Source organism: Gopherus flavomarginatus, chromosome 3 (genome assembly GCF_025201925.1).
Source record: "Gopherus flavomarginatus isolate rGopFla2 chromosome 3, rGopFla2.mat.asm, whole genome shotgun sequence".
Lineage (NCBI taxonomy): Eukaryota > Metazoa > Chordata > Testudines > Testudinidae > Gopherus > Gopherus flavomarginatus.
Window position 1 is genome coordinate 130,210,717 of NC_066619.1, and position 16,162 is coordinate 130,226,878.

Genomic DNA, 16,162 nt, shown 5'->3' on the forward strand with positions numbered 1-16,162 from the left:
AGGTGCCAATATTCTTAAGTGTTGTAGGAGCTAAGACCTACTCCCTGCTATGCAGCTTACTATACCCTGTCAAGCCTGATACCAAATCTTACAGTGACATTGTGGAAATCCTGGAGTCCCATTTTTCTCCAAAACCACTAGTAATTTCTGAAAGATATAGGTTCCACAAAAGAGACCAAAAAGAAGATGAAACAGTTGTACAATTTGTAGCAACTTTTAAAAAGGCTTTGCAGAACTCTGTGAATTTAAGGAGATGTTAAATGATGCCCTTCGTGACAGGTCAGTGTGTGGCCTGCACAGTGAAACTATATGGAAGCTCCTATTGACAGAGGCTCAGCTTACATTACCGAAGGCTGTTGATATTGCAGTCTCCATGGAACTGGCTACGAAGGAGGCACAATCCATCGGTGCATTCCCTAGGGTGCATAAGGTATCAGAAGAACCTACCCACAAAACTGTGGGGAGTCAGGAATGTTACCACTATGGTAAGCCAGGTCACCATGCATCAGAATGCTGGTGTAAGGACCTGGTGTATCAACAATGGGGCAAAAAGGGACACACTGAGCGTGCCTGTAAACAAAAAAAAAAAAAAAAAAAGGAAAAAAGAAAGGCCTGTGGTTTGGCTGACCAAAAAGGGAACCCTGCATACCCTAGAGCAGACCCAGGATGATCAAGGTGACACCTCATCGCAGGAAGAAGTGCCACTTCACGTTTTGTCTTTGGCAGTGGGCTCACATGAATACTGGGTTCCCCCGTTGTTGGATGGCAAACCTGTACGCATGGAACTGGACACCGGGGCAGCCATCTCGCTGGTCCCCAAGACTGTATATAAAGAAAAGTTACAGCCTCTTCCACTTAAAGCAACAAAAACTGTTCTGAAAACCTATACTGGAGAAACTGTGCCCATGTTAAGCATTATTGATGTTAAGGTGGAGCTGAATGGACAGGCCGCTAAATTGCCACTGATTGTGATAAGAGGTAATTACCCAGCCCCAATGGATAGGTCTTGGCTTAGGAAGATTCATCTGAACTGGGCAGAAGTGCACAAAATGTCTAAAGAAGAAATTGGTCTGACTGCTATACTAAGGAAACATGCTGCTGTTTTTGGAGAGGATCTGGGAAGTATGAAGGGAATCACTGTGACGTTGAACATTAAACCTAACAGTCAACCAAAAGATCTGAAAGCCTGAACTGTGTCATATGCCATCAGGCCAAAAGTTGAAGCGGACCTGGAGTGCCTAGTCACCAATGGAGTCCTAATACCAGTTACTCATAGCCCATGGGTGATTCCTGTCTTTCCAATAGTGAAGAAAGATGGCTCCCTCCAGATATGCTGTGATTTTAAAGTCACTGACAACCCGGTGTTTTGTGCAGAGCAAAACTTGCTTCCCCGCATCGATGACCTCTTCGCAGGCCTGGCTGGAGGACGAAAGTTCAGTAAGATTGATCTGAGGCAAACGTATTTACAAGTGCATATTGATGAAAAGTCCCAAAAGTTATTGACTATTGTGATGCATAGAGGGCTTTATTGACACTGTTGCCTACCCTTCGGAATAACATCAGCTCCCGCCCTGTTCCAGAGGGCTATGGACCAGATCTTGTGTGACTTGCCAGGAGTCCAGTGCTATCTGGATGACATCCTGGTCGCTGGAAGGAATGAGGAGGATCACTTAAAGAATTTAGAGGCTACCCTGCAGAGACTGGAAGAGTATAGCCTACGAGTCCGCAAAGACAAGTGTGAATTCTTCCCGCCCTCTGTTGAATATTTGGGACACATCATTGATGCTACCAGTCTTGATGAGGCCCCTGCAAAAGTTAAGGCTATTGTGGAGGCTCCCCCACCTCAAAATGTTAGCCAGCTTTGCTCGTTTCTAGGTCTATTGAATTATTATGGAAAGTTCATCTCACAGTTAGCCACACTGCTAAAACCACTTCACAAACTCCTTGGGCAGAACAAGGCCTGGAAGTAGACTGAAGAGTGTGATGTTGCATTTAACAAAGTTAAGGATGTATTGCTAAATTCTGAAGTTCTGACACACTTTGATCCATCCTTACCCCTACAGTTGGCCTGCGATGCCTCCCCTTATAGGGTGGGAGCAGTCATGTCACACATTATGCCCTCAGGAGAAGAGAGACCTATTGCTTTTGCTTCACGCACTCTAAGCAAAGCAGAAACTAACTATGCCCAAATCGAACATGAGGCATTGGGAATCGTTTTTGGAATTTGGAAGTTTCATCAGTACCTGTTCGGGGGGAAGTTCACTCTTCTCACAGACTTATCGACCTCTGACTTCAATTTTTGGACCCCAACAGGCATTCCCCCATTAGTTGCTAGTTGTATGCAACGTTGGGCATTGCTGCTTTCAGCGGCACAGGTGTATAAAATCAGATATTGGAAATCCACTCTTAACAGCAATGTTGATGGTCTCTCCAGGTTGCCTTTGCCAGTCAACCATCAAGATACTGCCCAAAAGGAAATCTTTTACTTTGAACAGGTAGAGAATACACCCATCACCGCTACTCAGATAAAGAAGGCAACTCATGTTGACCCAATATTGTCCCAAGTTATGGACCTGGTGATGCATGGAAAATATCAACAAACCTCTCCAGTCTCACCTGACCTTGTTAGCTACATGTCCAGGGGAACAGAGGTATTGATCCAATCTGGTTGTTTGTTGTGGGGGAGGTGTGTCATTATCCCACCACCACTGTGATTAGATATTAGAACAGCTACGTTCCGGTCACTGTGGATAGTGCGCATGAAGGAAATTGCACAAAGTTATTTTTGGTGGCCTGGATTGGACAGTGTTATTGAAGAGAAGACAAGAGCTTTTATGTCATGTCAAGGTGTCAGGAATGCACCCCAGTGGGCGCCCCTACACCCATGGAACTGGCCTGAAAACCTGTGGCAACATATTCATGTTGACTTCGCTGGCCCCCTTGAAGGAGGTGGTGCCCATTCTAAAAGGCCAGAAGTCTCTATAATGCAGTCCACTACTGCAGAGAGTACTATCCAAAAACTACAGGGACTCTTTAGTTATTTCGATCTGCCAGAACAACTTGTGACTGACAACAGACTGCAGTTTGTCTCTCAGGAGTTTCAAAATTTTATGAAGGCAAATGGGGTACACCACATTACTTCAGCACCATATCATCTATTCACCAATGGATTAGCTGAAAGATTTGTGCAGACAATGAAACAAATTTTGAAATCGGCAAAGGGACAATTATCCATTCAAAAACGTCTGGACACCTTTTTACTATTATCCTACATAAATACACCTCATGCTACGACCAAGGCATCCTCTGCCTTTCTAATGATAGAACGACAGCTGCACATTTGCTTTAATCTGCTGAAACCTTCTGAACCCAGACAAATTGTGCAACGTCAGCAGCAAGAGCAAGTCATCAGGTGTGCACCCAGAGCAAAAGACCAAACCTTTAGCCCAGGGCAGCCAGTTTTCACTCGGAATTATACTTCTGGAGTTAAATGGGTTCCTGCCACGGTAATCGCTCAAAAGGGGCCTGTTTCCTACACAGTCCGGACTGCAGAGGATCTCACCTGGCAGCAACATGTAGATCAGCTGCTGCCAGGTCATACCAGTCCTCAGCACACATCTTCAGTAGAGTTGTCTTACTTCACCTCTTCTGGCAAGACACCGAATCAAGAATCACCTGTTCCTGACTGTTATCCTTCGTTACTGCTGGCGGCTGAGATACACCCTTGTCCGGGACGAGCTGATACCACCCATTCGCCCTACGAACCCTGAGCTCATTGTCAGGCCCGCACCCAAGACACTTTTGGGTGCAACAACACCAGAAGTTCGCTGTAATCCACCTAGAGACAGAAGGCCTCCTCAATGGCTGGATCTTTAGCTAGGACGAACCCATGGTCATGGGGCAAAATAATCCCTGGGGTTTAGCCGGGAGTGGAGGCAGTCTACCCTCCTTCTCTAGTTTAGGGGATGTTCTTATTAAGGGGGTGCCTTTAAGATTCTTATTAAGGGGGAGGAATATGTTGTGTATTTGGTTGTCGTGGTAATAGTACCTTGTTGTTGCTGTGGCAACTGAGTTAGATTATTAGGGGATAGCCCAGCCAGTTTTGGCTGGTTTTGATTAGTTCAGTGTGTGGAAATAAATGGTTGCCTTTAAGGTTCACAGCTCTCTGTGTCTCAAGTGATTTCTTCCTAAAACTACTGCCCCCAACGATACAACAGTAGCCACTCAGAGTATGTCTAAACTGCAGCTGGGAGTGAGCCTCCCAACCCATGTAGACAGACTTGGGCTTGAGGAGCTCACAGTAGCGCACTAAAACAGAGCTGTGTGAACACTGCAGCACTAGCAGAGGTTTGGACTCCATGGGTAGGATGGGCTTGAACTTGGGTGGCTAGCAAGTGCTTCAACCTGCGCATAGCTATTTTTAATGCACTAGCACAAGCCAGCTATTGCATTAAAGTGTCTACCTGGGCTAACTGAGTCTGCATAGCTTTCTTAAGCTCTTCCTTCCTCCACATTCAATGTTGCAACAGTGATATTCTGCATCAGTTGGCAGTGGGAAAAGCTCTTCTCTACAAGCAGAGTGCCCTCTAGCTCCTACTGTATTTTTGTAGTGGGGAATGATAGTTTCCTCTGGGTTCTCCCTGTTTGCTCTTCCTGTGAGGCTCCGTCTAGTATCTTATCTGGCAAGAGCAGTGCTTAGCATGTTGCCTCTCCGCTAGCCCCCATTTCTGCTGGTCTGGAAGTGAGATATATTGACAATCTGCCATAGACCTTTGCATACATATGAATGCACTATATTTTGGAAATGTTTCACACCTAATTTGTTTCACAGTTCAGAAGGATTCAAAGGGTGTTAATGATGTTTTCTGTTGTCTAACAGGAAGGCGTTGCAGATATTATTAATCAGTTTCAGGCAACTGTGTTGTCTGTTGCTAATCTTGTATCTGATCAATACTTTGATGCCTTTACTCGTCCTATTATTAATAACAAAATTGAAGAAAAGACTTGTGGTGAAGGACCAAGTTTATCAACCATGTTTAAAGATGACAAGCATTTGCAAGCTATCATCCAGCAAATAAAGGTATCAAACAGTTTCAATTTCAGATTTGATTTTTTTTGTTAAACATGAATTAATCAATACCACTGTGTGCCAAGTCTCTTCTGAAGGTACTTCCCCTAGGCATGGCTAAGGGTGATACAACAGTACTGTTTGCATGCCTATCTAATCTTTGCTGAGACTGGGCTAATAGATGCCAGTTATGTTCATGGGCACCTGTCCACAAGGAAATAGACTGACTCTACCCAAGATTTTCAATCAGGTCACCCAACTGACCTTAGATGGCAATGAGTTTGATTCACCATTGATCTGAGTTAGATGCAGACTGGCGACCTAGAGATAAAAGACCACTATTCCATTACCAATGCACTGAACCTTACAGTTCCTCCAGAGATTTTATTTTAAAGTATCAAAAATAAGAGTCAATATATCATGTAGAATTGTTTTAATTTCTTCTATTAGCTTGCTCCAAGCAAATTCTTAAGTACCATGACTTTTTTGTGTAACATTTAGGAAACTGTATATTCAGCATTTGAAGCAGCCAACTTATATGCAGACACTTTTGAACAGTTTCGGTTATTTTTCAAAGAAAATGAAAGTCTTGATTTGGAAGCTCTGAAGCAGCAGGAACACGGTGAGTTGTCTTTTTCTCTAATTTTTAACTAAGATTCTTGCAGATAGTAATATTTCATTGTTTGTTTTCTGTGTTATTGCAGCAAATATCTGCAGTATTTACTCTTGATTTGGTTATAAATGTGCTCTAAACCAATTTCCAGCGGAGTAGTGCGTTAGCCATGGGTTCAAATATTTGTTTACTCTCACACAAAATAATCTATGACTATGTGTACACACAAGATAACAGTGGAATGAACTCCGTTTGTATCTGCAACAGTGGAATAAGCTGTATTTAAGCCTTGATCCTGCAACTGGATCTGCACAGGTGGCCCCTGTGGAATCCTTTTGAAGTCAGGGCTGTTCCATGCAGGGGTCTGTGCACATCTGATTGTGGGATCTGAGTCTTAGTTTGCACCTTTTGACTTCTTATCTGTTCTCTGTTCTGCCAGGATTACTCTAAATATTGATAGGCACAAAGCTGTTTTTACTTCGCTCCCATTGTCTTCTCTGCTCTGCAGTGGAAGCGATTGTCAGGGATAGGCAGCATATGAGCCCCTCTGAATTTTGAATTCTTTCTCAAGTGATTGTCTACATGCATTCCATTGATGGTGAGCATGCACCCCATGCATGTCAGATCAGATTTTTTTGGCCACCAGAGGGCCCCCCAGCAATCTTTGTGCTTCCTGTAGTAGGGTCCTTGGGGGTCTGGGTGGCCTAGGGTTAGTGTCCACTCAGTCATGGGATAGTGATAGGCGAGCTTGGGCCCATCCATGCCACCTTACTCTGACCCAGGGCCCTAGAAGTGTCAGCAGCATTGACCCCTGGAGCGGGGAGTGGAGATTCAGAGTTACTGTCCCTGGGTCACTTCCTACCACTTCTCCCTCTGCTTCTTGTCCCAAATGAAGAAAAATAAAAAGGAAACCAAACCATCATCCCCAACGGGGCTCAGCATACAGTCCTGGTGCTTCAGGGGGGCATTTCTAGCCCCCTTTGGCAGGAAGCTGCAGGGTAGATCTATACTCCTCCCCAGCCTCCCACCTTCTGAGGCGGGTTGCTCCCCTTTCAACCCTGCCTCCAGTTGGAGCATGGGCTGCAGGATTGGAGGGGTGGGGCTAGATGGGCCCAGTACTGTCCTTTAACACCTCCCATCCCAGTGTGTTGTGTGTATACCCCATCCCAAACCACAAGGCATAAAGTGCTAAGTGGGCCAAACCATCCTTCAGTTCCGTGTTACCACCTTTGGCAGTGAGATGAATACCTGCAGTGTCCTCCTGCTTCTTTGCTCCTCACTAGCATTTGTTAGTTGCTAATCTTATTACTTAGTTAGTTGTTACTTCATACAGTTAGTTCTTTTCCTGTTAGCTATAAAACTTTGTATATAGCTAAAGTAAATATTTCTTAGTTAGTTTAAAGGGCAGGTCTACATGCGGGGAAAAAGCCAGCAGTAGCTAGTGCACATTGGCTACTTTGCATTAACTGCCTGCATGGATGCTCGTACTGCACATGAAAAGTGCCTTTGTGCATAGTAGCTTGATGCACTTTGGGCATGTGTTAAACTGAACTGCCCAACGGCACTTTTAATGCCAGTAGGAATGTTTGTATGGGGGATTAGTGCAGAGTAGCTAGTACGCTTTAAGTTCGCACCCTAGCTTACTGCACACTAATTTCCCCATGTAGACAAGCTGTTAGTCTTTAAACTAGACAACCCCCAGCCCTGTACAGGGGCTCTAGCAAAATGGCAGAAGTGAAATCCATGGGTTCAAAATCTTCCCCTTGTGCCACTTAATGATGGGAACACTTGGTGCCTGTCTTGCCTACAGGAGAGACATGTCCTTGAGTATGTTCCACATGTCACTCCTCCAAGTATACTCGGAAAACTTGTTTCTCTCACAGTGCTCAAGGCAAGCTTCCTTGGATACTGAGAACAAGGATATAGCTAGACCACAGTCCTCTGATTAGCTTCTTGGACTCTCTTTGGGAGTAACTGTTGAGCTGAAATTCCACCCTGAGCTCTTGGCCTACATCAACTAAGCAGACTCCAATCACCTGTCTCCATTCTGGTGCTGGCGTCCTCTGACAAACGCAGAAAGGAGCACTGTTGCAAAGACAGGCCAGGGTACAGGGCACCTTCTCTGGTGCACCAGACTTCTGACTCATCTCAGGCTCAACCATTCAAGAGCAAAAACTTGAAAAGGGCCCCTCTGGCGCTAAGTACTGGCTACTAAGAGAGTTACAGCAGTATACACTAAGCCTGCAGATCGCGTTTCTCTCAGTACCTGTTCTTCAGCACCAACATCAATACCCCAAATCTCAGTACCGAGAGCTTTGGTACCCACCACTTCCATACTGGTCGCCTTGGAACCATGTTCCATATTACCCAGTGCATCAGTACCTGCTGTCTTGGTTCCCTGAGATTATACAGTAATGAGAGATTTAACTGTGAGCCTTGTACCAGAGGTTGAGGGTGATGATATCTAAGCAACCATCTTCTGAGCTGTTGGTAGAGCCAGTAAAGGAAGTATCTCCAGTAACAATTTCATCCCTTCAAAGGGCACTTATGATTGTACAGCCCTCCTCCTCATCCCTGTCTGATCATAATAGAGAGTCAATTCCTACTCACCCTCCTTACCCCGCTTTGTAGCAGAATTGAAGTCAGGAGGGGACTCTAGGGAGGGTTCTATAAGGGACAATAGGAATTGACCTGGGCTCACAGGGTTCTGTAAGGGACAATAGGAGTTGACCTGGGCTCACAGTGTACATCCCTCCTTGTACCTTCCTATACATTCCCCATTCCAGTACTCGTATCCCAATCCTAACCCTGCTGCATGCCCTGTAGTGTGCAGTGTGTTACACAAGTGTGCATCATCTGCCCCTTCTACACTTCCTCTTCCTAAAGAGACAATATAGACCAGGGGTCGGCAGCCTTTCAGCAGTGCTGTGCCGAGTCTTCATTTATTCATTCTAATTTAAGGTTTCGCATGCCGGTAATACATTTCAACATTTTTAGAAGGTCTCTTTCTATAAGTCTATAATATATAATTAAATTATTGTTGTATATAAAATAAATAAGGTTTTTAAAATGTTTAAGAAGCTTCATTTAAAATTAAATTAAAATGCAGAGCCCCCTGGACCGGTGGTCAGGACCTGGGCAGTGTGAGTGCCACTGAAAATCAGCTTGCGTGCTGTCTTCGGCACAAATGCCATAATCTATATCAGGGGTACGCAACCTATCTCAGGTAGGTCAACTAGTGCAACCTCAGATCCTGGAAAGGTAGGAGGAGGAAAGCAAAGAAGAGTAATGACTGTAAGGAGAAGAACAACTGGTCCCCACAGCAATCTGCTCATTCTTCTCTGATGAGACAGTAAATCCATCTATGCTTGCCTCAGTGGATAATCGTAAGGTGTCTCAGGACCTCATCAAATGCATTACAGAGACACTGGATATACCACTAGAAGCTCCTGGAAATCTTGCAGCCTTCTATGCCCAACAGGCTATGCATGCCAATAAGCGAAGGAGCATTAAAGCCTGCAAAGAATCTATAGCGTTCACCAGCATCAGTACTGACCACATCCAAGTGAGAAGACAGAAGGTACCATAGGATTTTTAAATACCTTTATTCCCAACAGCACTGGGATCAGTTGTAGTAGTTGCACTACAGAAAACGTCAAAAAAGCAGAGACCTCCCAAATTTACACTTAGAAAGAAGGACCTGAAGAAACTCAGCCTCTTCAATTGCAAATTTATCTGTCATCCTCCCTGGCTTATTACCAAATATTACCTCATTTCCGAGTATGATTACATGAACTGGGGATAAGCTGTCTCAGTTTGTGGACAAGCTACCACAGGACTACTAAGGGGAACAAAATCCATCATGATTGAGGGACAGCTGATGGCTCACACTTTCCTGCAAGCTGCAGTGGATGTATCTTGGTGCTACAGCACATATTATGGCCACATAAGTGGCAATAAGAAGATCTTTCTAGTTCCTGTCCCTGTCCAGGGATGTCAAAACTATAATCAAAGACACTTTTTTTTGAGTGCAATGAACTTTTTAATTCTAAAATGGACAAAGTCCTCCATTCATAAAAGGAGTCCAGGGTGACTCTGTATGGTTGGATCTGCGTGTTCCTGTCCCAAGAGAGGAAGCCAAAAGACAATGACTTATTTCAGGCACCATCTCTCTGCCCAGTATTATTACCAAACCCAGAGTATTATTACCAAACCTCAGAGCCACTGAGAAAGAAGAGGTTCCAGTGATGACTGCCCTGAGTCATCCGCTGCTGTGAAGTCTGTACACACACTAGACAGAGGCTGAAGAGAGAATCTGCTGGACACTTGCCCACCCAACAACTATGAGAGTGCCTTGCTGCCTTCTGCTGGATTTAAAAAAATCTTCACTGTTCAACAGTGATGTCATGAGGGGGGAAAGTATGAGAAAACTACTGCGTCTTTAAAAATCACTTTAGCCTCCTCTGGGACCACAAGCACTAATAGTCATACAATTAGGATTAAGGCCTGTTATTACATGGTGTCACTACAGCCAAGAGTTAAGGTTGTGTCCTTAGGTTAAAGGTGCCTGAACTGTGCCTTTCCATTCCTCAATGTGCTAATTTCTTTTAAGTTTAAACTTAACTCTGCATTTCCTAGTTTTTGTAACGTTTGAGTTTTTTTGTGATAATCATAACATCCCTATAATGTGTGTTACCCTAAATTACTTATGTGTGATCTCAACTTTAACTCCTAGTTAGTGTGGTTCTTAGTCTGTGAATAATAATAATTAATAAGACAGTTAAGGCAAAGAAAGAAATGGAAGTTTCACATGTACCCTTGAGAGACAATCAGTGGTCTAATGCAGTGGCTCTCACCCAGGGATACATGTACCCTTGGGGGTACGCAGAGATCTTCCAGGGGGTACATCAACCCATCTGGAGATTTGCCTAGTTTTACAACGGGCTACATCAAAAGCACTAATGAAGTCCATACAAACTAAAATTTCATGATTTTGTTTATACCGCTCTGAAATGTAAATATAATATTTATATTCCAATTGATTTATTTTATAACTATAGAGTAAAAATGAGAAAGTCAGCCTTTTGTCAGTAACAGCATGACACCTCTGTATTTTTATAGCTGATTTTATAAGCAAGTGGTTTTTAAGTGAGGTAAAACTTGGGGGTATGCAAGCCAAATCAGACTCCTGAAAGGGTACAGTAGTCTTGAAAGGTTGATAGCCACTGATCTAATGCCTTAAAATCCTTCCAACATCCAGACCTCAAAAGGATCCATCTGCCCAGGCTGCATGCTCTTCTGATGTTTCAAGCTGACATTTGTGGTTTCCGAAGTGTTGATGCCAAAAGGAGCTCTGATACAGCACCATCTCATAGAGCGATGGCCCGGTGTACAGTCAGATTAGTGCTTTGGCATTTTGAGTAAGAAATACAAGTATTTCAGTGTCTCTCTGGTGTGCTAGGCAGGTACGGATGTTTACCTGCACCATACAAGGGCCACTGCCTCCAGCAACAGTGCACCTTTGTCCCTCCAGTAGATGATTTCTTCCCTCAGCCCTGGCACAGCCTCTCCCTTCCCACTGCCCTTTCATAAACTAGAGTAGGTCCCCATTCTCTTTATGTTTATTTACTCAGTGAGGACAAATGTCATGCCTTTTTAAAAAAAAGTAAATCAAACTTTATAGAACTTAAGTTTCAGAAGGCTTGCTTTCAGCTTTGGGCCAAGGTTGTTTTATCCAAATTGAATGGTCTGTGCCTATCTCTTGAAACACTGACACATAGCTCTGTCTATAGATTCAGTACATTGTTCTACTGAATAGCAGATGTCCGCATTTGTTTCTGTTTAGATAATCAGAGTTCTGAACATGTTTTGTTCTGTTTGCAACTATCTAATACAATTGTGCATACACTTTTGATAAAGCACTTTTCAGACAAAATGTCAGTTGTTATTTTTAGTTTCAAGTATCAGAGGGGTAGCCGTGTTAGTCTGGATTTGTAAAAGCAGCAAAGAGTCCTGTGGCACCTTATAGACTAACAGACGTATTGAAGCATGAGCTTCGTGCATCCGACGAAGTGGGTATTCACCCACGAAAGCTCATGCTCCAATGTGTCTGTTAGTCTATAAGGTGCCGCAGGACTCTTTGCTATTTTTAGTTTGACACTGTTATTATAATACACAGGTGTCGATTTCTTTGCGGAACAACTGGAGAAATATCACAGAGAACACAAAGATGCTTTAGCTATAAAGCAGAAAAGAAATTTAGGCTTGTTGCTTATAGATGCTAGAAAACTGAAAGAAAAATTAATACCATCACCAAAGCGCTGCTTGGAGGTAAGTCTAAGGCAATATAGCAAGAATTTATTTCATTTCAGTTTTGCTAAGGTCAGTGACTGCCCATTGATACAACTGGACAAGCTGGCCAGTTCCTTTTGTTTAAAGTCCTACCATTATTTATATTCTAGTACAAAAAATGTTATGACATCTCCAGCAATATCCTGGGTTCATCCTGTTTTTAAACTCAGTTCATACACTAATTTCACAGGTACTTTGCAACATCCTTTAAGATGTATCGCAAAATATGTATGTCATAGGGAGAGGTGAACTTTCTCAGTTAGGGAGGTGTCAGGCCAATTTGGCCTTTTTCAGAGCAGTTAATTTTAAATCTGATCCTATAACAAACAGGCAGCCAGTACAGATCCCAAAGCACTGGCACTGTGTGCTCATGGCAAGAGACTCCACTTTACAACCAAGATGTCACATTGTTGGTTAAAAAGAAAGGAGCTGCTGGCAGAGCATTCTCTATGAGGGCTCTTCGTCTTTAGAACTCACTCCCAGGCCGAAAGAGCATGAATTTATTGACCTTTCATCTCTAGCTTTAAGAATACTTTACATAATCTAGTATTTCCCTTTGCTTTCTAGGTCATTAATGATATGCTTCCAGTTATTGGGAAGAAAAAAGTGGCTGCCATTATAGGTGAGGCACAAGATGCCAAATTTAAACTTGAGTTTCTCCCATCCACAACTACAGAATATGTTAATAGCCTGATATTCCTTGATGAAATTCAGGAACGAGTAAGTACATTCTATCTTTCAGGAAATGGGGGTGAGGGGCCACTGCCTTAGGAATCTGACAGTCTATTTTATATATGTAGTTTATTGAAAAAGGTGGGTAAGGAAGACCATGTATTCACAAAAGTAAAAATTAAAGTTTGTACATTATCATTTTGTAATGGAGCATCACTAGAAATTAAGACTTTATCAGAGTTAATATCAAACTTGTATTGTATTTTGTTGCTTATACGCAGTCAGTTCATTAGTCAGGAATGGACTGCTGAGCTGACCACTCCCATCATGGAGAGGTCTTACATCACATCACAGAGACAGCACAGTGGTGAGGAGTTTGGGTGCCATTTCCCTCTATATAAAACTGGGAACTGTGTCTCAAGCCCAGTATTCTGGTAGAAGCAGCTCAAGAAGAGAAGCACTCTCCCTGCTCAGTTTGCTGTTGAAAGGCTTTGGTCACTGGCTATGTCTGGAGTTCTTTCCCCTCCTCCTCACTCCTCTCCTGGCAGGCTCCTGATGCACAGAGCTCAGTGAAAGATGTGACAAGATAGAACAAGCATAGCACAGCCAATGTCTATGAGTATCCTTCGCCTCTAGAAGTGGGGTACTATATGGCAGCACCTCCAGCTTCTGAGACTGATGATTTTCTGTGCTGACACTGCATAGTGGTAACTTTTACATGTAGAGCCTTTTCAGATGCTCCTCTTGTCAATGGCCAAGGTCCTTGGACGACTAGTTTACCTTCCCAAGTTCAGTCCCTCAGCCTTTAAAAAGGTTGTGCAAGATCAGAAACCTGACACAGGAAAGGTCTCTAACAGAGGTCCTCATTAGCCGGATCAAGTTGATATGCCTCCCTCTTAGGCTAGGGTGCAGAAATGGAATTTCACTTGGGCTGTGGGAAGTATTCGTACACAGTACAGGAAGAGGAACCTAATGATATCAGCTGTTTCTGTGCAGGGTATAATCAACACCCAGGCCAATTGGCCTAGTCATCAGACACTCTCCCCAAGACAGTGCGAGCATTGAACAGCAAATGCTTCAGTCAGTCTTCCTGGAGTGGGGGAATCCACAGATTGACTCAAATGGCAACAGAACTGGTATCTGTTCTGCTCCGGGGAATGGGAAAGCAAGGCATGGAAAATAGATGCCTTCTCCTTTAGTATGTCCTTGTTAGTCTTTATGGTCATCAGAGACCTCCTGGTACCAGGAACACGTGTGCTGCCATGACCAAAGCATAGTTTAATTGACAGCCTAAAACTTGGAAGGATGAATTGTGAATTTGGTCATCCCAACAAGCTGGAGAGTGTTCTCCTTCAAATTATGGGAGACTCTACATCGAAGATTTGTTACCACATCTTCAGAACCTGGTGTATTGTATGCAGCATGGCCTCAATGCTAAATCAATTTCAGCCAAGACCTATATTTGATTTTTGTTCAGTCAATACATTAAGAATCTTCAGAAAAGAGACGCTAATTTCTTATCCTCCTGTGCTCAGATTTACATATGCTGTGACAAATATCTGTCCTTCTATCCAAACACCCATTGACAGTCCGAAGTTGTGCTTGGATTAGCTGACGCAGCAGTCATTTGAACTGTGGAATACAACCTCAGTGTTTTTTTCCTCTTCATTTAAAGTAGCTTTTCTTATACCAGTCACCTCTGTGAGAAGGAACAGTATTTTGAATGTCTGATTAGTCATGGCAGTGTGGTCCTACAGACAATCTTGAAATTCCTTTCTAAAGTTGTCCCTTATCAACTGCACCTGGAGATTTCTTTTTCATCCTTTTTGTACAAATCTTTCTTACCTCACTGAGATAAGATGGACGCTTCTGGACATGTTAGTTGTTTCAGGGTCAGAAGCATTAGAAGTTGTCTGCTGGGCTTGTGATGCAGTTTACCAAGCATATGTAGGGGGAAGATGTGATATCAAAATCCTTGGCAGTGAGCTGCGACTGCGTGCTCATGGGTGGTGTGGCCAAACCTATAGTCCATTCCAGACTAGAGGATTTCCTGTTGTGAGGAGACAACTTCACAGGTGAGGACAAAGCTGCCTGTTTTCATTTTAAAAATGTTTCTAATTATTGCCAGCTGAAAAATGTGTACTTATTGCATTCACAGGTGGTGAATGCTGTATTAAAGGTTGAACTACATTTTCAATGTTTAATATCCCTTTCTCAGCTGCTAATAACTTTCTCAAATTCCTTTTAGACTGAAATTTCACACTTCCAGCAGCAGCAAAATCCATCTTCTCCAGAACATCCAGAAATAGACTTACCTGCAACCAGCAAAATAAAGCAAACTGAGAGAGTAACTGTATGTGCCACTGCCTAATATTTTGGTATCAAAACTCTCTATAATGGAATAAGAGGAGGAACTCATAGCCTAGTGAAGGGAGTGGGTAGTGGTTTACCGGTGTTCTGGTGCCTGTTGGGGGGTTTGTTTTGGTTTGTGTTTCCTGGACTAACAGGTTTTAGGTGGGAAGGCTATGTGAAAGATACAATGAGGCAGCAGTGAAAGATACAATGAGGATGACTGGATGTGGAAGCTGCGGCGTGTACATGATCCTGGAGGGGATACCTGAAAAGAGTTTCGTCTGCATGAAGTGCCGCCTGATAAAGCTGATGGAAGAAAAGATCTGAAGACTGGAGATGCAGGTGGAAACTCTTATAGAGTGTAGAAGGGGGTTTGAGCGGATGATGGAGCAAAGACATGAGGGGCCTGAAGGGATAAGCTCAGATTTGCAGATGGAAACAGGACCAAAGAATTCTGAGGAGAGACTTCTGGGTGAGGAAAGTGGACAGTGGAAGCATGTGACTAAGAGAAGCAGGCAAAGGAAAAGACGGGCCAGTGAAGGGGAAATAGAAGTCAGGAACAGGTTTGCAGAGTTGGAAAATGAAGAAGGAGCACAGCAGGTGATCGCTAAAGGTGAGAGGGCAAGGAAAAAGAGAAAAGCAGCTAGTTCTATAGGAAGAGGGGAAGAGTCAATGGAGACAACACCAAATGTGAGCCCCAGGAGGATACGGGATGGGTTGCGGAGGATTGCAAGGGACAATGGAAATTGAGAGGACTTGCAGCCAGTGGGAGCAGGATATAGACCGGAGAATCGCACTGTCACCAGGAAAAGGCAAGTCTACGTGATTGGGGACTCCTTACTGAGAAGAATAGATAGGCCTGTAACTAGAACTGATCCGGAGAACAGAAGAGTGTGCTGTCTGCCGGGTGCTAAGATTCAGGATGTGGATCTGAGGCTGAAAAGGATCCTAACGGAAGCGGGAAAGAATCCGCTGATTGTCCTTCATGTGGGAACAAATGATACGGCTAGATTCTTGCTGGAACGTATCGAGGGAGACTATGCCAGACTGGGGAAGACACTTAAGGAAATCGAGGCTCAAGTGATCTTCAGTGGGATTCTGCCTGT

General features: G+C 43.6%; 1 protein-coding gene across 9 annotated transcripts in view; it reads left to right on the plus strand.

Moving 5' to 3' along the window:
* The window catches only part of DNAH6 (dynein axonemal heavy chain 6), a 228,254-nt gene that overhangs the window by 21,944 nt on the left and 190,148 nt on the right, over positions 1-16,162 (plus strand). For all 9 annotated transcript variants that reach the window (XM_050944316.1, XM_050944319.1, XM_050944320.1 and 6 more), the window contains 4 exons: positions 4,880-5,080; positions 5,570-5,690; positions 11,860-12,011; positions 12,600-12,752. In XM_050944316.1, the coding sequence (XP_050800273.1) occupies positions 4,880-5,080; positions 5,570-5,690; positions 11,860-12,011; positions 12,600-12,752 (627 nt within the window). The remainder of the gene's footprint in view (positions 1-4,879; positions 5,081-5,569; positions 5,691-11,859; positions 12,012-12,599; positions 12,753-16,162) is intronic.